The sequence below is a fragment of the Cyprinodon tularosa genome, unplaced genomic scaffold (genome assembly GCF_016077235.1).
Source record: "Cyprinodon tularosa strain WSP-4 unplaced genomic scaffold, ASM1607723v1 ctg211, whole genome shotgun sequence".
Lineage (NCBI taxonomy): Eukaryota > Metazoa > Chordata > Actinopteri > Cyprinodontiformes > Cyprinodontidae > Cyprinodon > Cyprinodon tularosa.
Window position 1 is genome coordinate 1189768 of NW_024038781.1, and position 23773 is coordinate 1213540.

The window sequence follows — 23773 nt, forward strand, 5'->3', positions numbered from 1 at the left end:
CTTTATATGTGAGAAGGAGGATTTTAAATTCTATTCTTGATTTAACAGGAAGCCAATGAAGAGAAGCCAGGATAGGCGAGATATGATCTCTCTTTTTCCTTTTCATTAGAACTCTGGCTGCAGCATTTTGGATCAGCTGAAGGCTTTTAACTACAGTTTGTGGACTTCCTGATAGTAAAGAATTACAATAGTCCAGAGACAAACAACAATGCATGCACACACCTAAAGACAGTTAGAGACAACAATTAACAGTCATGTTTTTGGACTGTAGGAGGAACCCAGAAAACATGCAAACTCCATGCAGAAAGCCCCAAGGCCGGGAATCGAACCCGCAACCTTCTTGCTGCAAGGTTTTTAATCATGCAGTTTGGAAAATTCATGTCTTTTGACTTTTTATTTTTTAAACAATGGTGTCCTTGGTCATCTCACTTTAAGTCCACTTTTGCTTAAACATCTACATATGGTTTTAGCTGACACTGATGTTCCTTGAGCTTGGAGTTCAACATTAATCACTGCAGAAGTGTTTCTGGACTCATTTGTTACCACTTGTAGTAAACTTTAAATGGTATTCATTTTGCATCAAAGGTTGGCTTCAGTCCCATGGATCTCTGAATAAAAATATGTGCAACTGTAGTTACAGAAACATTAAAATGCTTAGACATGGTCTGATAGCCTTTACCTTTAACATGCATGTCTAAAATTTTCTTTTTAATCTGTTAAGATAACCCTTTCCTTCACTTCTCTGGTCCATGTTTTATGTCACCAACCAGCACAGTAACTACCTTTAGCCCTATATATAGGCCCACTGACTAATTACGAGATTGTAGACATCTGTGATGCTAATTAGTGGACACACCTTGATTCAGCATGTCCTTTTGGTCACATTATTTTGTGTCTTTTCTAAAGGTTCCATCATTTTCTTCATGGACTGTTTCATTAGTTTATTTTAATCATTCTATTAAAGCATCTTTGAAAAGCAATCTGTGACTTTCATTTGTTAATTTTCATAGAATCTTTGCTTATTTCTTTGATCAGATTTAAGGTATTCCTGTAACCATGGTGGGGTTTTATTCCATTAAAGCTACAGTGTGTAATAATTACAGGGATATACAGTCAGAAATGTAATATATTATACATAACTATGTTATTTATCATCATCTACGAGCTCAGCCTCTTAACCTTAATATTTTCGTTGCCTTAGAATTCGTTATTTATAATTACATAGGAGCGGGTCTCGCAGCCATGGAGGCAGACATCTTTGCGCTACGGCAGCGCAGAGCCAACAAACCAGCGATTGCGAGATCGCCAAAACGTCACAACGATGTAGAAAAAATAACGGGTATATTTATTATCTTAAGTCTACATGAAATCTATACCCTACACAGACTAATGAAATACTATCTGTAAAATTATCTATGTAAACAAACCTCATCACTTGAGAAGGTAGGTGATGCGGACGTTGTGGAAGACATTTTGTCCCGTAACGCTCGCCGTACTGTTGGGGGGGGAGAAGCGGTGGGGGGGAGATGTTCATGTTGCTGCAGTCTGCAGTCTGACCGCTAGATGTCGCTAAAAGTTACACACTGTAGCTTTAAGTGAGGGGTTAACAAAAATTTTGTCCACATGTGTTTGAGCAATGACACAGAAAAGAACTGCTGAGTTGATTTGCTTAATGAAGTGAAGCTCTTGGCTATGGTCATAAAAAAATCAGCCAGTAGATGTTTTGTTTGGGCTCTCAGGGTTGAGCATTGGTATTGCACCCCTGTGATGAACAACTTAATACATGCACTCATTAAGCCTACGCTTCCAAGTGTATTAAGGCATAGGGCTCCTAATTAAAAGCCTTCAGAAGTTGCTCCATGTGAATGCATTTTTAGCCCAGAGCCATTATCTGCAATTGAGGTCAGATTTCTATACATGACCTTGTTGGTAAAGGGAACATAAATGCAGCTTAGTAAGCAATTTTGCTTTACTAAATGGAGAAAGGTCCATACACAAAGTATAAGGACTTATGGAACACAGTCTTGTCTTCATACTCAATCCCATGGCAGCTCCAAAACATATATTTGTTCTTTTCTGTAAATCTTTGTGTCATTTGGACTGTAGATTTGCAACTAAAATTCTATAGATTTTTACAATATCTTTGTTGGTTGCCAAAAATGAGCAGCTTATTCATTAGTTTGAATTACCCCTATTGTGTTAATGGTCTGATCAGCCAGTGTATATATATATATATATATATATATATATATATATATATATATATATATATATATATATATATATATATATATATATATATCTCAACATACAGAGGATCCACTATGGTTGTCCAGTTATATGTTGCTCCATGATGCTTGTAGTGGTGTAGAATTTTAATTTCCTAATTTTTTGCAATGTTAGGTTAAAATATCACAATGATAATATCAGTTGTGAATAACTTTATTTTTCCTTAACAAAGTTTTTCATCTCCTTTTGGATGGTATCGCCACCAATCCTTGAATATTCATATATATATATATATATATATATATATATATATATATATATATATATATATATATATATATATATATATATATATATATATATATATGTGGGCATTAACATTCATTTTTTTTCTGTGTTGTTATGCTTTTCCCGCTTTTTTAACAAAAAAAAATGTGGGTTTTTTTTCCCTTTCTTTTCTTCTTACACTTCCTTTTTTTCAGGTTACATTCTGCAGTACTCGGAGGACAATAGCGAGCAATGGGGCAGTTTTCCCATCAGCCCCAGTGAGCGATCTTACCGTCTGGAGAATCTGAAGTGCGGCACATGGTACAAATTTACCCTGACAGCCCAGAACGCCGTGGGTCCAGGACGCATCAGTGAGATCATTGAGGCAAAGACTCATGGGAAAGGTGAACAGTGTTATACTCCTAAATTCTCCACAGTTTATTTCTCCCCTAATTAATCATTTGTCATAAAAAGGATGTACCATCTCAGTATATACTGTATAATTTTGTTTCCCCTTTCAGTTGTTATAGATTTACAAATATTTAAATCTAATATATTACATATATAGTTAAATATAGATATAATACTTATTATAATAGTTTAATACATTTAAAACTTTATGCTGATTAGGCTTATTTTTTTTTTTTTTTTTTTTTTCTCAGAGCCACAATTTGCCAAAGAACATGAAATCTTCACCAGCATCAACTCCTCCAGGGCCAGGCTCAACCTGGCCGGCTGGAACAATGGAGGCTGTCCGATCACCTCCTTCATCCTGGAGTACAGAGCAGTGGATTCAGCCACATGGACCACAGCCCAGCGCACCTCGCTCACCAAGAGCTACATCCTGTACGACCTACAAGAGGCCACATGGTACGAGCTGCAGATGAAGGTCACCAACAGCGCCGGCTCAGCGGAGAAACGGGTCACCTTCGCTACTCTAAATGCAGATGGAAGTGAGTCAGGAGGAAAGTTTATGTTTGTGGTTCAACATCTTTTCTTTAATTTTAAGTACTAAAAATGTTTCTCTGAAGGTTGGAAAAATAATAGACCTAACAGTTTTGCTGTACTACATCCATTGACCTGTGGGGGAATTAATTCATTAGAATACAGCGGAAGTCGGCAACCTTTTTTAGGCTTAGCGGCACTTCAGGAATCATGAGAAGGGCTACCTATGCTGAACTATGAACTGGAGGAGTCAGCATTCACTTAAACGTCATGCATAATAAACAAAAACATACAAACATAATAAAAATTCAAACATATTTTATTGTTTCTTTTAATTTCTAATTTTCTTTTAGACAGTGTCATTCTTAAATCTCTATAAAGGCAAGTGTTATTTAAAAGGAACAAAATAAAATAAAATGTCAAACTTTGCCTCCTGGTGACTTGTGCTGTTTCCAGGAGAAGCAAAGGGCATCGGGTGGAGCCGCATTGGTGACCCCTGGAGTGGAGGTTATTGCTTAAGAATAAACTAGGGAACAAATATAAGCTTATGGGTGACAAACTAATTATTTAAACAATTATTTTGGGGAAAGTTATATTCATTTGAGAAAACAAAACATTTTCTTCATTAAAAAAAAAAACACTTTTTGGGAGAAGTAGTAATAAAAACTTATTAAAAACAGCAGTAAACTACTGTACTAACAGAAACCTCTCATAAACAGTAATCATAGCTAGGGAGCATCTTTTTCAGTGTAAAGTATGAAGTTTGCAGTGTTAGCATGTTTAATGTTAACCTGAAAAGGTTTTCTGGAGCAGTGCAGCCAAGATGGAGGCTTTAAAATCCAAGATGTTCAGTTTGAGTCTAATTTATAAACCAATAACAGGTTTAGAGTTGTTGTTTTATAGCAAACATCTCTGCAGCTTCTTCTTAAGTGTGTAAGGAACATTTGCGTGGCCCTGAGATGCTCTACAGGCCATTAGGTTGCTTTATGTGCCTTTTAGGACCACAGTTTGTTTTAGTCTAGCTAGAAAGAACTGTGTAGCCCATAAGCGTCGTTACACCTATTTAAGGGTGGCTTCAGTCACCCTTTCTTTGGCATTAGCCACCCTATAATTATTTTGCGATTTAAAAAAAAATATATATTTTTTTTCTGTATTTATTTTTTCCTCATATTTTCCCAAAACAAATGCAGTAAAGCACCGAATATAGGCCATAAAGAAGACAAGTTAATCTGAACAATCATAGGCGTAACTTCCTTAAGGACTGGTGTGGACATGTCCCCACCAATATTTTGTACACGTATTTTGCTTTCGGTGCTGTGTATATCTGATTAAAACCCCATTCATGCCGCTCCTCAGAAAGAAAATAAAAAAAGTTCTCCCCGCTGCTCACCGTCCACAAACCCCGACAAAAACTCAGAAAAAAGAATCTGTTGCCTCTCGCTTTCTCCCCATCACCCCCCTCCGCCCTCTCCCCATAACATTTGAATTGAAGATATCCGCGGGTGACGGGTCGGGTTCGGTAGTCATCCTAACGGGTTCGGGCGGGTGCGGGTTGGTAAAACTCGACCCATGCAGGTCTCTAAGCTACACTACATTCAGTATCGTTGCCATAGAAACAGACAACAGCGCCAATATATCAGAATTATACTAAAACACACGCAAATAATTTCCCAAATAAAAAACAGGACTTTCAGTCCATTACAGTTTTCCGTTTTTAGAGGGTTGTTTATTTTGCGTTTATTAAGTGATGGCTGTGGTATATTAGCTTTCACTGCTATAAGCTTTCGCAGCACTGATTGATTAATTTAAACACCTGCTCTACTGATGGTCTATCGGAGTTGGTGTTTAGGTTGAACATAAAGAACACCTTTTATTTGAAGCTTCTTGTAGCTACTGTTTTAATCCCGGCTTTACTTAAAACTTTTTCCTGACTTTGATAGTGTTGCCATTCAGTAGCAAGCACTGCGCCCCTTTTTCTTTTATATGTACAGGTACATTTAAGATTTAGCGTGTTATGTTGACAACTCATGAGCAAGCTGCTTTTTGCAATCTAGCAGGAAGGTAAGGATAGGATCTTGCAGGTGTGACGTCACTCTGCAGGGGGTCCAAAGATAAAAGATTTAAACAATTTTGGCATTGGAATTTCAGATTTAAGGGAGTTAGAAAGTTCACTTAGTAAAAGTGCAAACAATAAATCTGATTACCGATTACTTTTAAGCTGGTTGAACATACTGTGACAGACTGGTGACCTGTCCAGGGTGATCCCACCTCTCACCCAGAACGTGGCTAGAGATATGCACCAGCACCTTCTGATCCCACTGAGGGATAAGGTTAAAGAAAATGGATGGTTGAACATAGTCCGCTGATTCTATCAAATCAGTATTGATACCCTCAGGGGCGGATTTAGGAAATTTGGGGCCCTAGGCAAAGACAGGCAGGGGGCCCCCTGAGAAGTAAACCCATAAAACAGACCCATTCTACAGATAGAGAAATGTTAATAGAATAGACATCCATTATTTGTTCTAGGTTTTGTCCCTCTCTTCTTGTCCCTTTTTCCTCTCTATTTATCAGCGTTCTGATGGCATTTTAGCCAAAGGATTTTTATCAAAAACATAATGTGCACAAATAAGGATTAGTTGTATTAACCATACTGGAAACAGAGTTTTATGGGGCCCCCAGGAACTTGGGGCCCTAGGCAACTGCCTAGTATTGCCTAATGGTAAATCCCCCCCTGGATACCCTGCTGGTGGATGTTCTTGACAGAAAGACGGAGTTGCTTAATCATATTCTGCTTAAGGCCCCATAAGATCTTGTCCGAGTCCTGGTTTAAAAGTAAATTAATTTTAAAAAGTGACCCAAAATTGACTGTCAATAAATGTTCTACAAAATTGATATATTTATTTGATTTCTTTGATTTGTACTGTCTGTTTAGATTTATGTGATATTTTTTGCACAAAATATATGAGTGAATATTGTAACAGTTATGTTTTCAACTGTAAGCATTAAATTGATAAATGTAATTCGCATTTTTTTGGCTTTATCCTTTCCAACAAAAAAAAAAAGGCGTCGCGCAGGTAGCTCCCTTTCCTTATGAGCCGTCCCCAACAACTTTCAACACAAAGTTACACCCTTGTCTTAGACAACGCCTTAGCAGGTGCACTGAAAAAATTTGGCGCGTGCTATGCGCGCGCATTATCTTCTAGGGGCTGAGCCACCCTTGTCTCTTAAACCTAGAGACGCCCCTGTAGCCTGTCAAGAATGATAGCAGCTGGATGTCCACTCCAAATACTGTGCTTGTTTCTGGTTAGAGTTCTTTTTTTTTTCAGAATTGTGGGTATATGTGGACGCTGTTGTCACTTTGACAGTGAATCAATAGCTCTTTCCTGCTTCTCAGGCAGAAGCAGTCGACATGACCTGTTAATTTACATATACAATTCATCAGAAATTCACTATAAATTCATCTTAAATCATATTTAGGAGAAAAATAAATGAAATAGAGTTTTACACCCCTTTTTGTTTCTCTTTCAAAGGTACGCATAATAATTTGACTTTTATCATTGTTTCCCGGTAACATCAATACAGGAGGACCAGAATGCCACTTTGTGGAGGGCACATGTCTAGATTTTTTCTGTGTGCAAAACAAACCCCCATAACAAAAACCAGGCCACTTTCATAGATTTTCCAGTTCTAACATAAAAAAAGTCTAATTTCCAGCTGATGACTCCTTTAACTCGGTTCTGTTGTTACCAGAAAGAAACACATTCAGCAGCTGCTTTATTAGGAGCACCTGCTAAATTGCTTGTTAAACAGAAAAGAAACCCTGTTACCAGTCCTGTGAGCCATTAAAACTTTGGTTTTGATAGTTTGCCTTATTATCTAGCAAATCCTTCATCTTATAGCAACATGCAAATAGTGCACTACACTGAACTATGAACAAGGGGAGAATTCATGGTATCTGCAGAGCGTAATAAAGACTAGATATTATTTAAAGATCCAGGGAAGATTAGCTTCAAAATTGCGCATAAAATCCATGAATGTGGAAAATTACTGATCAAAGCTCATTTCCCAGGAGTCTTTAATCCTTATGATCCTTCACTTTGTTATCTTAAACCTTTTCCTCCTTTCTGCACACAACAACACTGAGACTTTACTGTTTAGCTTCTCAGTGGATCAGTGAACCTTTCATGAGTCCATTACTGAGGTTTATAAAGATTTCAATGAAGAGATGTTTAAAGATAGCTTCAAAGGTCAACATAGAACATATCTAATTCTGTTCATTTGTGTCAAGGTACCATCCCTCCTCTGCTGAAGACAGGAGATCCCATCTCAGACAACATGTCAGGCAGCGGAGGTCTGAAGATGGTGGTGACCATCACCTCTGTTCTTGTGGTGGCTGTGCTGGTTTTTATAATGCTAATGGTGCTAAAGAGGAGACGGAGGGAGCAGAGGCTCAAAAGACTCAGAGGTACGTTCAAAGTATTTACTTTGTACCAGTTAAAACCAGGGTTCCTACGCAGTTTTAAAAAGTCTGGAAAAGTAATAAATTTTTCAACATCTAATTCATCTTATTGAGCTTTCACAAATAGAATAAATGTGTCAGAAATGCAATTGTTTCTGTAATTTGCGTTTAGTTTAGGATAACAAATAAAAAAGACGAAGCACACTGCTACATTGGAAAGAAACAGCAGTAAATACAAAAGTAAGTGTGAATTGTTAAGAAAGTTTGAATGTCTTTTAATGTTTCCAAGGCGCTAATAGATTTAAGACGTCTTTAAGCAGGAGGAGTTATCAGTGCTTGTAAAGTATTCCCAGTTCTGTACCTTCACAGCTCTGACGGGGCTATATATTGCATTAACCACCTCTTTGCTGACTTCACAGATGCCAAAAGCCTGGCAGAAATGCTGATGAGGTATGTATTCCTAATTTTGATTTGTGCACGCTCATTTGCTTTCAGACAGAGCATAAATCATACTGCAAGCCAGAGTTAAAGCTCCTTTCAGTAAAAAAAATCAAATATATTGTGTTGGTGGTCCTTTCGCATTCATTCAGCTTCTTATCAGCTTAAGTGGAACTGAGTTTGCATTTCCGCAGGACAAAAGTCATGCGGCTGAGGCTCTTTATTTCTCTCTCTACAGTAAGAACACACGGACGCCAGACACGGTAAACAAGCAGCAGCAGACCCTGAGAATGCACATAGACATCCCTAGAGCCCAGCTCCTCATTGAAGAGCGGGACACAATGGAAACAATCGGTAAAATGCTCAGGGTGAACCCAGTGTCAGACACCTCATGATCCATTCTCACAGTTTCCTAAACCCTCCCTCTTCTCTCCTAGATGACAGATCCACTGTGCTGCTTACAGACAATGATTTTGGGGAGACTAATAAGCAGAAGTCTTCCACAGTGACCCATACAGTCCACTACCAGTCTCTGTCCCAGGCCACTGGGCCCCTGGTAGATGTATCCGATGCCAGGCCTGGAACCAGTGAGTCCCACCACCGTCAGTGATCAAAATTTATTTCCTTTACTACTAACAATGTGTTGTTGTGTTTAAGTGGCATTAACATAAATGTTGTAAGAAAAATGCTGTTATTTTGTTCTGTTTGGTCTTTGGAAGCTTAATGCTTTTTATAGTGCCTTGCTAAAGTTTTTTATCCCTAAAATCCCTTGTGTTTAACTTGAAATTTACAAAATGGACCCAGTATTTGTCAACTGGTTTAAAAACAGAAATATATTTTAGCGTTTGCATTTAATCCCTTTAGTTTGACACTCATACAATGAGGTTCAGTCAAATGCCTTCAGAAGTTGCATAACTGGTAAACTACCGGTGTGTTAATCTGAGTATAAGTATGGCCAAAGGGCCACAGAGGTTTTTTTAGAAAACATTAATTAACTAGAAAAACAATCTGAGAGCGCAGACCATCAACAAGATGCACATTTTGCCCCAAATTATCATTTACACTTATCGCCTAAAACTCACACATAATCTGGATCATTACCACATTTAAACCAATTGTTCCTTGGCAGGAGGCACACCTCATAAAATGTATTCATAGGTTTTAAATTGCACCTGCTAACAAACCAACAAACCTCCCTTATTTGTGTTTTTTTCTTCAGTAAAATACCAAGACACTTTTTGAGTCCGATGCTGAGGCTATCAATAGTCACTGCTGCCACCCTCTGGTTTAGTGGGGAACTGCTTGTTCAGCCAAATATCTCTCAATTTTACAGAATCTTTTAAAAAATCTCCTGTATCCAAATTATAATCTGAATCATCATAAAACTGTAGTTGATTTTTCCTTGGCATGACCAACATGTTTGGTAAATATTTCATTAAAATCTGTCCATAGCTTTTCAAGATATCCTGTACACAGACAGACAGACATACAAACTCTCCTAAAGAAAACGAACCTCCTTGGCGGAGCTAATAAACAGCATCATATAGACCTAAAACCACTGGAGTCAGGTCAGGTAGAGAGTTGTGGAGATGTTTGGAGCTGAGTTAGGTTATAAGGCTGGTGAATGGCAGCAGGATTTAGAGAGTAATCAAAACATGTAGTGTACAGTAACTCTAGAGAGGATCCAGAGATCCACAGCTGAACAATCTAATCCAATCTCATAAAAAAAAAGCCCAGATGAAGTGAGTTTTCCTAAAAAGTTTCTTGTGTTTAAGCTCCACTGAAGCTTAAATAATGAGGACTAATGATCCCTCTTCCACTTTTTGACACAAAGTCTTTTTAAAACCTGGAGTGACAGCATGCTGACTGGAATTCAAATCCATATTACTGATTCTTCTCGAATAATTTTGTTCAAAGCAGCAGAGGATGCACACCTCATTATTTGAACTCATAGGATGCACAGAATAATTGTAGATCTATGTGTATAGAAAGACAAACACTGGGAGAATTCATCTACTCGCACAAGAGTCTAACACAGCCTTTAAAGAGCCACATGATGGTTCATTTAGCCTGACCAATGTACTGTAAACTCACATTGCTGACTCAGAGCTCTCCTGTCTTTTTATTTAGTCCACAGCCTGCATTAGTTCATCCCTCTGTCTCTGATGACTGCTCTTCCATTTGCAGGAATCTGGCCTCAAACTTCTTTATATGGTTTTATGATTATCACCTCCTGGATTGGATAAGGCATCAACGGCACATTCACACTCTGGTCACACTGAATGAAACCAACATTTGACTTTTTTGACATAGTATAACAAATATTTGAGTCGAGAGAAAAACAAAAAAAAAGATTAACCACTTTATCATTCCAGTTAAATATCACATGTTATTTTTCTTGCATGAATATCCTGTTGGAGAAGTTCCAGGGAAGTTTTTATAGTCAAACAGACCCAGCATTGCTTGTGATAATGTTTTAAGTGGGGGTCACTTGGGAAAAGCTTCCTGACCGCAGGGCTGCTGTCTTTGCAACCTGAAGACACAGAAGCTGTTGTAACATTATTGTCCAATCAACTGGACTAATGTATTCATTAGTCCAGTTTATTATGGGCTTAGAGCTGAAAGCTATGACCTTTACAAGAAGACCAAGCAAGTGGCTTTGGAGGTAATCCAGGACCAATTCATACTCTAGAAACCTAACAGTAGGCAAATGATAGACCTAGTAGTTAAACAGTATATTCGGTAAGAAAAGTTGGTGTGTTCCTTCACATTGTAATGTAAACCAACAAAAGATGCAATAGGATAACGAATTTAGACAAAAACAAGAGTAATTAGGATTAAAGAATGAGTTCCTCAGTTTAAATGAGAATAAAACCCTGACCTTTAGAGTAAAGTGTTATAAAATAATACAGTATATCAGCTGTTACATTTGTTCCCATTCAATACCTCGTTGACTGCTCAGGTATATAACCAAAACAGGAACCAATATAGACCATCTAACTCCAGCAACAATAATACCTTTGAAGATTGTTTTGTAAAGGATCTCAGAATGAAAAAAAACTGCAGAAAAAACTTGTCAAATGAGTGATTGTGTTTGACTGGATTGAATAAACAGATAGTGCAGGCGACAGAGGTATGGTGTATTTTAATCCTGAATTGAAAGAAAAATAAAAAAAATAGATTTAGTAAATTTGACTCCTTTTTAGATTTATGACTTGAATAATACCCATTGCATGTCCAAATGACTTTTTGGTCTGTGGCTAAATTGTGCGTTTAGTTCTCTACTGAGTTACTGTTCATTCATCAAGAACTACAGTCTGATGATTTTCATCTGATTACTTTTTGCCTAATGTTAATTGAACAGAAAAAAGTGAGTTTTTTTCTACTCTCTCTCAATCCACGCTAGATCCAACTGCCAGACGCACTGCCAAAGCTGGTCCTGCTGCAGCACGGAGCCGCTATGCTAGCCAGTGGACTCTGAACCGGCCGCATCCCACCAGCTCCTCACACACCCTGACCACCGACTGGAGACTCCCCACACCGCGTGCCACTGGGTCTGTGGACAAAGAGAGTGACAGCTACAGCGTCAGTCCCTCACAGGACACAGGTGCATCATGGGACAGAACCTGTACTCCTTTATGCGCAAATTAAACTTCATAGTGCAGTTGCTTTATATTTCTTATCATTATACAGGTGCTGGTCATAAAATTAGAATATCATGAAAAAGTAGATTGATTTCAGTAATTCCATTTAAAAAGTGAAACTTGTATATTATATTCATACATTACATACAAACTCATATATTTCAGATGTTTATTTTGTTTAATTTTGATGATTACAAATGACAACAAATGAAAATCTCAAATTCATCATATCAGAAAATTAGAATATTGTGAAAAGGTTCAAAATTGATGGCCCCTGGTGCCACACTCTAATCAGCTAATTAACTCAAACCACCTGCAAAAGCCTTTAAATGGTCTTTCAGTCTAGTTCTATAGGCTACACAATCATGGGGAAGACTGCTGACTTGACAGTTGTCCAAAAGACGACCATCGACACCTTGCACAAGGAGGGCAAGACACAAAAGGTCATCGCTAAAGAGGCTGGCTGTTCACAGAGCTCAGTGTCCAAGCACATTAATAGAGAGGCGAAGGGAAGGAAAAGATGTGGTCGAAAAAAGTGTACAAGCAAGAGAGATAACCGCACCCTGGAGAGGATTGTGAAACAAAACCCCTTCAAAAATGTGGGGGAGATTCACAAAGAGTGGACTGCAGCTGGAGTGAGTGCTTCAAGAACCACCACACACAGACGTATGAAAGACATGGGTTTCTGCTGTCGCATTCCTTGTGTCAAGCCACTCTTGAACCACAGACAGCGTCAGAAGCGTCTTGCCTGGGCTAAAGAGAAACAGGACTGGACTGCTGGTGAGTGGTCCAAAGTCATGTTCTCTGATGAAAGTAAATTTTGCATTTCCTTTGGAAATCAAGGTCCCAGAGTCTGGAGGAAAAGAAGAGAGGCACTTCATCCACGTTGCTTGAAGTCCAGTGTAAAGTTTCCACAGTCAGTGATGGTTTGGGGTGCCATGTCATCTGCTGGTGTTGGTCCATTGTGTTTTCTGAGGTCCAGGGTCAACGCAGCCACATACCAGGAAGTTTTAGAGCACTTCATGCTTCCTGCAGCTGACCAACTTTTTGGAGATGCAGATTTCATTTTCCAACAGGACTTGGCACCTGCACACAGTGCCAAAGCTACCAGTACCTGGTTGAAGGACCATGGTATCCCTGTTCTAAATTGGCCAGCAAACTCTCCTGACCTTAACCCCATAGAAAATCTATGGGGTATTGTGAAGAAGAAGATGCAATACACCAGACCCAACAATTCAGAAGAGCTAAAAGCCACTATTAGAGCAACCTGGGCTATCATAACACCTGAGCAGTGCCACAGACTGATCGACTCCATGCCACGCCGCATTGCTGCAGTAATACAGGCCAAAGGAGGCCCAACTAAATACTGAGTGCTGTACATGCTCATACTTTTCATGTTCATACTTTTCAGTTGGCCAACATTTCTATAAATCCTTTGTTTTTATTGGTCTTCAGTAATATTCTAATTTTCTGATATGATGAATTTGAGATTTTCATTTGTTGTCATTTGTAATCATCAAAATTAAACAAAATAAACATCTGAAATATATGAGTTTGTATGTAATGTATGAATATAATATACAAGTTTCACTTTTTAAATGGAATTACTGAAATCAATCTACTTTTTCATGATATTCTAATTTTATGACCAGCACCTGTATATCTATCTTAAACTCATGCTATGTATCTTTTTTGATGTGCCCATTAGAAACACAAAATACTAACAGAAAATATCACATCAAATTCCATCGCCTAATTTCTCTTTTTCCTACTATAAGATCGTGCACGGAGCAGCATGGTCTCAACAGAGAGTGCTTCTTCTACTTATGAGGAGCTGGCCAGAGCCTATGAGCACGCCAAGATGGAGGAGCAGCTCCGTCACGCAAAGTTCACCATCACAGAGTGCTTCATCTCTGACACGTCGTCAGAGCAGATGACAGCAGGGACCAACGACTACACCGACAGCCTGACTTCCAGCACCCCATCGGAGTCAGGCATCTGCCGCTTTACCGCTTCCCCGCCCAAACCTCAGGATGTTAGCAGGGTCATGAACATGGCCGTGCCCAAGGCGCACAGACCAGGTGAGGAGTTTGTATAAAAGCATTGTTAAGCCAGGGTGAGATCAGACACACCTGATTTAATCAGTTAATCCAGTAGCAAAAAAACACAGCAAACAAAAGAGCTGCCTTAAAGGTACAGTGGATGATTTTCGCTAATTTTTGAAAAGACCCATCGTCTTGACTTAAAGAAAAATGCACATGCACAATCCTGTACCCGCTCCCGAGAGTGAAACACTTACAAGAGCATGCACAAGTTCATTTCTCCTTATGCATGCTCTGTTTAAAGAAGATTTGCAATTTTTCCACTATGTCAGACTCACCAAACATATCACCACAAAGACTGGCAATTAGTAGGACTACGTATCCGGAAAAAGAACATCCTCCACTTTACCTTTAAGTTAAGGACAGTGCTTTATGTGCTTTGGACAGTGAAGTTGTGGAGCTCGTTGCAGCATCAGGTGGTTCTATAAAAGCATTAATTCATGAGCACAAATACATGCCATTATTTTTACTGGTTAAATTAATGTGAAACCAACCATTTTCGTTCATTTTTAAAATATACACTGATTTAAAGTGTTAAAGTGGTTGTTCATCTATACATTCCAGTTTGATAAGGCCTGCTGAGTCAGAGTTTGTGAAGTAATATTCAACAATTTTAAAAGCAAAAAGCCAGTAAATTTAAATCAAAGCCCTTTTTCATGTAATTTTTGCTAAACCAAATGACTGGAAACAATAACCATAAGAAAATCATCTTTAGCTATTCACAGGCATATCTCCCTGAACAGTTGAACCACAGAGCTTTTCTCTTACATATATTTGAAAAATATATCTTCCATAATTTGTTTACTATTCTTTTAAAGAACAAAATAGATGGCAGCAAGTTGTATCGGCTAGTTAATAGCCTGTCTGTGGAGGCCCAGTAATTAACTTTTGGCCAGTGTCTCTTTTAATTGAACGCGGTTTAGCTTTGTTTTCTGCTTTGTGTCTCATTAGTCCTCAGAGTTCTGCAACAAAGTCTGGTGGAGTCTCATTAACCATTACTTCATATATATTAGATGAGCTCTCTGTGCTTTTGGGAGTCCTGTTTATGTGTAGTTGTTCTGTCCAACAGAGAAACTAAACCCATCAGGCATAATAAAATTAGAATTTGGACTTTTAAGTTTTCCTACTGCACCCCTGGCATACGTATGTTTTATTATTAAGGGAATTTTTTGCTAGATTTAATTCCTTTTTTATAACTACACATTAAAAACTTATACTAATAAGCATTACTGTACACCTGTGGTCTGGTTGAAGTCTTACCTTACATGACCCTCAGCTCCTTTTAGTAAACCCATTAGTTACTTGATCCAGCAGCCACTGACCACACACAATGGTCAGGCGGTCCAAACTGAAAAAAACACTGTGCTCTTAGACCCTTGTGGACAGCCCGTCCATCATCCGTCCTGCTCTAATGTTATAGCCTGTCTGGGACCTCTGATAATTAGCGGCACTGGAGGTCTCCCCTTAGAAGTGCTTTAGGTCTGCAAATGTGCCGGAGGTTCCCCGTCAGACAGCAGCCAAAGACATCAGATCTCCTTCTTAAGTTTCAGGTCTCATTATAGTATGAAGTATTGTTCACAGGAAGGCATGCATGTCTGGCAGAGAAAGGCCAGCTAAGGGCCATCTGTCAACCTGATCTCAAAGTATTGTCACTGAGGACAAAACAGCACTTTGCTGATAAAGGGTTGATCTATCAGGGTAATAAAGGGCTCTTTGCTGTGGTGTCTGTTACACTGGAGACGCAATGCAGAGATTTAGGATGCTAATTAGCTGTTACTATAAAAAAAAGATTTTAGCTAACTTTCGGAAAAAAAATGTGTAAAGACCAAGATAAATGTTTAGAGAACCAGTTTCCATCCATTTTTTTTTACAGCACATGTCCAAAAGGTATTAAGAACCTCTATGTGAACACTTGCTTACTTTGGATGATAACTCAAATGTAAATCCCTTTATTGTCCCACGGTGGGGAAATTCACTCTCTGCATTTAACCTATCCACTTGGGGAGCAGTGGGCTGGCATTGTGCGGCGCCCAAGGAGCGGTGTGGGGTTAAGGGTCTTGCTCAGGGCCCCAGAGTTGCAGTCTGTGGGAGTAAGGCTTGAACTCAGAACCTCTGGATTCCAAGCGCAATGTCTTAACCACTAGGCCACCACTTCCCTACATGGATGGACTAAAGTCTTACTGCTCTTCAGTGGTTTACTAGAACAATCTGTGGGTTTCTACGTCTGCAGAGTATTACACTGAACAAGCCAGTGTAGTGAAAAATTTTGTCTAGTCATTTGCTGCCTTCTATCAGAGTTTCACCTCTTCTCAGTCAATATAACTGACCACTCGCATTAATGACAGTTCACTCCTCTAATTTAAGACTTGCACTATGTATCTGGGTTAGATAACTTTCAGTTACTCAGTGGGAGTTCTACATAGCTCCCTTAGCAAAAAGTACTTTATTCAAGTATACTAAAAATGCACTAATTTCATACTTAAAATCAGGCAGTGCACTTACAGTTCACTTATTCTAAACTATATTTCATATACTTTCATATACATATATATAAATATATATATATAGTGTACTTGCCTATACTATTGTTTACTTTATTGTTTACTAAAGTATACTTTAAGTATACTTCAGTAAACTTAAAAATGTCCCAATCTAGTTTGAAGAGGTATTACTTTAGTAATACTTCAAGTACACTAAAAGTACATTGTTTGGTATACTTTCTAAACCTTTACTTATACTTAAGTATTCTTAATAGAATTTACCTTAAGTATACTACTTTTTGCTAATCATTTTTTTAAAGTTATGCAAACAGGAAAGGCCCCTATGTTACTGCCATCAATTATTCTGCTCACCTCAGCAAACTGATTAAACATTTCTCAGAGCAGTAATTTACATACAATTTGCTTTGGTTCATAAGTACAGTCAGTGGGTCCCACCTTACTTGCGTGTTACTTAAAATCTGGCATGAGGCATTTAACTAGCTATTCATAGCTGCTTCAGTTAATTTCTATTCCAAAAAAGTTAAAAAAAAAACAATCCACTGGACTTTTTTTTCCAAGTTTAAGATGTTTCGCTTCCCATCTAGGAACCTATTTCAATCCAAAAGGTCAAAAATAGTTCAAGGCTTTATACAGTAGCCCAACAAAGCCTTGCTTTTGTTTAGAAAACATGCGAATTGAAACATACGAAATTAAATTAATTCAATGGAAGCAAATTAAGCAAGTTGAAATAAAAAATTCAAGCATATATTATGGGTATATTTAGACGTATGAATTGTGGAGACATGAGAGCATGTGTATGTAGAACTGTGAATGGTCTAGGTTGACTCTCAGCTGATCTCAGTCGGACTAATTTAGCCAAGATACAGTTAAAACAGTGTTTCTCCTGTGAGCAGATAAAGGAGGGGTATTAATATCCCCAAGAATAAGAGGAAAAACAGCAGACGGAATTTGAGAATGTCTGAACTAAAGGGGTCCATTTAGTGTGTATTACACTGTAAAACCCAGACCCAACAAAGCTGCTGGTGTGGCTTACATTAAGTGGATGAAACACCTCCAGCTTTATTTTCCTCTCTATTACATTACAGAGCGACCTGAAATGACCTGACCTGCCGTGTTTTAAAGGCCAGAGGAGGGAAAATGGCCTGTAGAAAAAGGCTCACCTGTCTAGGCTTTTATGAGATCTATATTCCATACATGTAGTTACTCTCAGCCCAACAGATGGAGTCGTCTTTAGACATATGTAAATGTGTTGTATGGCAATATAAATTGAATACAATATGTTAAACAGAGGGACAACTAAGTGATGCATGGGACATCTTTTGGTAGACACTTATTGCTGTTTAGATGAGGCATTTTGTTTCTTATTGCTGTAACATCCACGGTTTAATAACTGATTAATTTTTAAAACTTCATTTGTAATGAGCTCCCAAGGAAACACTTAAATCTATATTTATTTCAATTAACGCTTCAAGCCATTTATCATGTTTACCGGCACTAATGGGGCTTATCCATAACCAGAGTGATTTATTCATTCTTCCTGTAAATCCAGAAACCTTCCCCCTTAGGTCACACACACCACTGAATATGCAGAAGTGTCCTTGTTTGAGCTTGCAGAGCAGCTGGCAAGGACTGTCACTGTGCATATATAGCATACTTACATTATATTAGTACATGCGTGGGATGGATATCTATGAGTGTGTCTGCATGCGTGGGAGAGATAATGTGTTATGAGCAACTTTGCAACTGAATGGCGTCCCTGTTAATTATATGCTGAACTCTGCAGCTATGACATGTAAAGGTGTCACTTCTGTTGAGCTCCACAGATGGAGTACAGAGAGCATCAAGTCATTGCGTAGACTTTGGGATCTTGAGTCCACCCATCCTGCTTTGATTTATCTGACAATAATAAAATAAAAATAAAAAACAACTTGTATAAACACATTTTAAATTGGACCCAATTAATCATACTGAGTCTTTGCAGTCGGGGTGTTTTTACTACAGTATATCTAACATGAGACCAAAGAAAACATTAAACATAGCTCAATGAAGTCTCAAAGTTGTACAGGAAGAAGCTCATTTACCATGCAGCATAGTAACCTGAAAAATCAAAACTACATTGTTAAATTATTGTCTTTTATTGATGAAGATATTACATCTTAAATTCAGTATTCCATTAAGTTTTGCATCATGTGGATAAAACAATTACATACTACAAAAGAAATGGAGAACAGACAATGCATGAGAGAGAAATTTGTGCAAAACAGGAAGTTTATCTTCTGAGATTATTTACACTGATGATTAAAGTGATGCAAGTAAAATATCTGAACTGTCTTAAAGCTGAACGTGTTTTTGTTTCTTACTTAAACCTGCTAAAATATCCTGATTGTTTTTTTTTTTGCTCCAACATCTAGAAGCACTGACTCTGGGTGAAATAAATTGGTGATATCACAGCATCAATTCTCAATCAGAATAAAGAAAGAAATCCTTCCAAGTAGTGGTAGCAGTGAAAAAAATCTAAATTGATGAAGTAGTTTAGGTGAACGGTATTTTATAGTTATTTTTTCAACCCATCTCTAACTTTAATTAGAGCTTTAATTTTCAGAACTCTTCATAGAGAAAGACCATTGATGGTGCAACTCCTGCTACCTCCAACAAAAAGGTTTTTAAAAATAATGAAAAATATTTGCCGATGATATCTTTAATTGAGTTTTGGCTTTTGCCTTTGTTTGACTATTCGCTGGCTTTAGCCTCTGGTCTAATTAATCCAATTTAAACCGTATTTTTACTAGAACCTCACTTTTAAACGTTTTCCTCCTGCCCCATCATTAGGAGAAAAAAAAATGTCACAAAAACTCTCTTTTTGGTTTTCTCAAAACAGTATGACAACCACTTCTAATGCTGCTTCCTGCTTATCTGTGTGTTGCCTCCCAGGAGGAGAGTTGGTCCACCTGCCACCCTACCTCCGTATGGACTTCCTGTTGAATCGTGGCGTGCCTCTGCCAGCCCGAGGAGGGGGCGTCAGCAGCAGTAGCAGCGTAGGAAGCAGTGGAGGAGCTGCAGGAGCAAGTGGAGGTGGTTCTGCGGGGGAGTCAAGAGGAGCTGGAGGAGCCATGGGCCAGGCTTGCCTTGAACCCCAGAGGAGCCGTACCCTAAAGAGGCCTCCTCCGATGGAGCCCACACCCATGGAAGTACCCTCTCCCAGGGAGGTGCAACAGTGGCAGCCAGGAACTGCCTCTACCCTTCCACACAGGGATGTCCGGGACAGGGGGGAGGCCCGGGGTGAGGTCCGAGGAGAGGCCCCCCCCTCAGGAGATTTAGCCCAAGCACAGGCTGCCAAGCTCAGCACCTCACAGGAGTCACTGCTGGATTCCAGAGGACACCTGAAACAGAGCAACAACCCGTATGCCAAGTCTTACACTCTGGTATAACACTGGGACACATGGGACTGCTTCAGACAAACAGGACTGCTGCAGAAACAATCTGAGAGGAAGAACAAGAGACGGACAACTGGCACAGGAAGGACAGATAACCACAACAGAAACTGTTGTACATAGAGCTGTTTCTGACATGCGTCTGAAGTGGATGCTTTTCTTTGACTCTTTTCTTTCTGTCCTCTCTCGCTCTTCTCTGTTGCTTTCTCACATTTCTTTTTCTCACAACTCGCTCCTCTTCAGAAGAGTTTTCTCTCACAGTTCTTATTTTCTACTTGAGTATTCTTTTATTCTAAAGTGACAACATAAGAGGATTGCCAAAATGATTTATTTAAAATTTGAGAAAGATTAAAAAGTAATATTGAATTTATATCAAGGACAATTATAGTCATTATTATTATTAATATTGTATAAAAACAGAAAATATAAAAAAAAAGAAGGGGAAACTGAAGAATACTCTGAAGCACTCTGCAGGAGAACGTTGCTTTCTTAATTTATTTTTATTTTTCATTGTTGCAGTGTAATGAAATATGTGATTGGGTAAACAATGGAGATTTTAAGACAGCAAAGAGCCTATAGAGGAGGAGCAGGAAGAGTGATGCCAGACAGGACCGCCAATGCTGACCAATCGTAATGTTTTTCAGACTTTCTGACAACTTGCATGGCGACTGATCAAATGACAATTACTAGGAATGGCTGGAAATCCAAAAAAAAAAAAAAGATAATTTTGTCACTCTGAAAAATTATACAATGTGAATATATATAAAGAGAACACTTTTATTTGTGGATATTATGGGGAAAATGATTTGGTTAATAAAGTCCATAGTCTTGTTTGCACAAATTTGAGTTTGATTCATGCTTTCCATAACCACTTTTATAGCAATATTTGCAGGTTCCTCCAGAAGAGGATTCATGAAGTCAGATCTGATGCTGGCCTCAAAGTCTCAACTCTAACTTTGCCAACAGATGTTCGGTTGGGCTGAGGTTTGGCCCATCATTTTCTGCAAACCTCTTCTTATTCACATCCTTATGGACTTTGCTTTGTATATAGTCGTCATGAAACAACACAAGGATGGGATACCTAACTAAATGTCAGAAGGGGTGCAGCATTAAGGTGTTTCCCCACTGGAACTGGAAAGGTTGAAAAGCAGAACCACAAAATAATGCTCTTTGCATCAACATTTTCACTTGTTTGCAAGATATGGACTGCATCCCCTTATACCCCTGTGTGATTTTCTAAAGCTTACTGCTTGTGACCTAGTCAATTTCCTGCCAAACAGTTTCTTGTTTTCTTCAATCAAACTTTTTAAAATTACATAACCTGAAGAGCACAAGGGAACACATTAACAAAGGAGTGGTCTAATAAGGTTCCCTTGACTATAATAGCACCAAAGATGATTATGAAATGTTATTGCATACATGGCATCGTTGTCATGGTACCTTTCTGGAATTGGGTCGGCATCTTAAAATAGCCCATCCCTTCACAAATGTGTGTAGAAGCATCATGCATAATAAGGTGCTAGAGTTCATACACCTATTGGGAAAATAAAAAGAATAGTAGGAATTGTAGCGATGATTTCTTTTCACAAGAAAGTGCATGAGACAGTGTGTTTGCCTCAAGATTTAAAGGACTAATATATGCTGAGTACTTTATACCACCTTTACTACATTCTCAATGCACCGCAGTCATACTGAATTAACTTAAGGTTTTCTAAGCAAGCATTTATCTTGGTTTTATTTATAATTTTATCGGCTGTTTCTGCCATACATTACTTCTTTGAGTGAGCTTAGAAAATAAGACTCCAAAGTACAAAAAGATACCCCAAAAAAAAAACATTAATATACCGGATTATATTGCCACCCTCAACACAGACAAATAAAGGCAAGTTTATATAGCAGATACAAGAATCAAGACAATTTTGAGCTGTACTTGGCTAAAGGAACATAATAGGAAAACAAACAAGAAAAGTACATTATAGAGATATAAAGGTAATTAAATAATCATCAATGATTTAAGAAAATATAATTGATAATTAAAATGGCAAGGTCGTCATAAGAGATAAGTAATAAAATGATTGTTGATCTTATAAAAGGAAGTTGGAATACCAGTTTTGTTTAGATAGCAGTCAAAGTCTATTCTATGAAAACTAAAAGCTGCTTCTTCATGTTTAGTTCTGATTCTCATCATATAGACTTGCAATAGAAAACCTGAGAAGTCTGGGAGGTTTACACATCAACAACAAATCTGTAATCCCTTTTGTAGCAGGCTAGAGTAAGGTGTTTAGCACTGGGGTGATGTGCTCCACTTTCTTAGCTTTAGTGAGGACATGGGCAGCAGTTAGCCTGTGAAGACACAGTTTCAGTGATCGGTTTTACTAAAGATAAAGACATGAATTAGCATTAAAACATTAAGTTGAGACATTTGTCCCCAAAAGTTTTTTTTTCTTCTGAAAATGTTTTTTAGTTGATGGAAGGCAGGGTTTGTTACTGTCTTTATGTGCCTCATGAGGTTTAGGTTGGAGTCCATCACTATGCTTGTATTTTGTGCCTTTTCTGTAGTTTTAGTTGTAATAGCCCCCTCCTTGGGTTTACAATTTTTTCTTCAGTTTACTTTTAATCCAGCTAAAATAAATCGCTTCATCCATAAATAGATTTTTACTATGCATTTACCCAACACTTAAATGGGTTCATGGTCACCTGCTCACATCATATTATGAAACTCAATGTCATCTGCATAGTTATGTTAGCTTGTGCTGTTATTTATTAAAATCTGAGTTGGGGGAACATGTTGATGTCATACTGTACATTCTGGTTTTGATGACAACATCAAGATTATGGTCTGTAAACAAGTCAATATTTCAAATCATTTTCCTGGAAGAAATCTAATGTTCAATTAAGCCAGTTTATATGACAGTGGCTTATATTAAGCACGTATCGGGTTGTATCTGACAATTTATGGCTTTAAAATTTGTTGTGTGCTATTTTCTCTTATTCTTTTAATTTTAAGCTTTCTGTTGCATATATGCTCAGGAACTTTATGACTACCTCTTATCAGAGTTAGCTGTGTATTCCCCACAGCTAACTGAGTTAGCTGTGGGGAATACCTCTATAAAAGACAAGTCTCCCTGGATTTTTACAGCATTTGATTTTTATTCTACAGTAAAATCCCACAATAAAAAAAAAAAACCCTTTCACATATCAAAGCAAGGTCTTTCATATCATTGCAGCACAGAAATGCAAGTGTTTTACAGCATTCAAAAGTTTTTTTTCAGTAAAATACTGTATATACATACAATACAGAATTTGACAATACTTGGATTAAAGGCGCAGTTTTTAATTACTACACTAATGTTATTTCAATATGAAAATATTAACGTCACTTTTGAATGAACATTTATCTCATGACACAGTTCAAATTTTCGTACCAAGTGCCTGACATTGGTTGAACCTTCTCTCTCAGCATTTGATAATACTGTAGTATAGCCTGGAAGAGATTAGAGTGAGAGTAGGCTGCAGTGTGTGTAACTGTTCTGCTGCATATTGGATAAAGTTTCCAAACTTGATTCTGCTCCCATGAGTGGTCTTTCAGCACCTAGACTAAACTGAATTTCCCTGTGTTAGCCAAAGCTAATAAAGTAGAGAATGGGGTGGGGAAAGAGAAAAGAGCTTCAGACACATTAAGTTCAGAACCAGTGAGTGTAGGGGTGACTGTTAAAGACCAAGTGGTACTAAATAGTTACACATATAGGTTTGAGTA

General features: G+C 38.1%; 1 protein-coding gene across 5 annotated transcripts in view; it reads left to right on the top strand.

Moving 5' to 3' along the window:
• dscamb (Down syndrome cell adhesion molecule b) overlaps positions 1-20798 on the top strand; it is a 185949-nt gene extending 165151 nt beyond the window's left edge. For 3 of the 5 annotated variants that reach the window (XM_038285537.1, XM_038285538.1, XM_038285539.1), the window contains exons 25-33: positions 2712-2900; positions 3159-3449; positions 7730-7906; positions 8320-8350; positions 8577-8692; positions 8776-8940; positions 11745-11945; positions 13761-14063; positions 19517-20798. In XM_038285537.1, the coding sequence (XP_038141465.1) occupies positions 2712-2900; positions 3159-3449; positions 7730-7906; positions 8320-8350; positions 8577-8692; positions 8776-8940; positions 11745-11945; positions 13761-14063; positions 19517-20013 (1970 nt within the window). In that variant the 3' untranslated portion in view covers positions 20014-20798. The remainder of the gene's footprint in view (positions 1-2711; positions 2901-3158; positions 3450-7729; positions 7907-8319; positions 8351-8576; positions 8693-8775; positions 8941-11744; positions 11946-13760; positions 14064-19516) is intronic. The other 2 variants (XM_038285541.1, XM_038285542.1) reach the window with 1 other exon arrangement.
• Positions 20799-23773: the final 2975 nt, after the last annotated feature.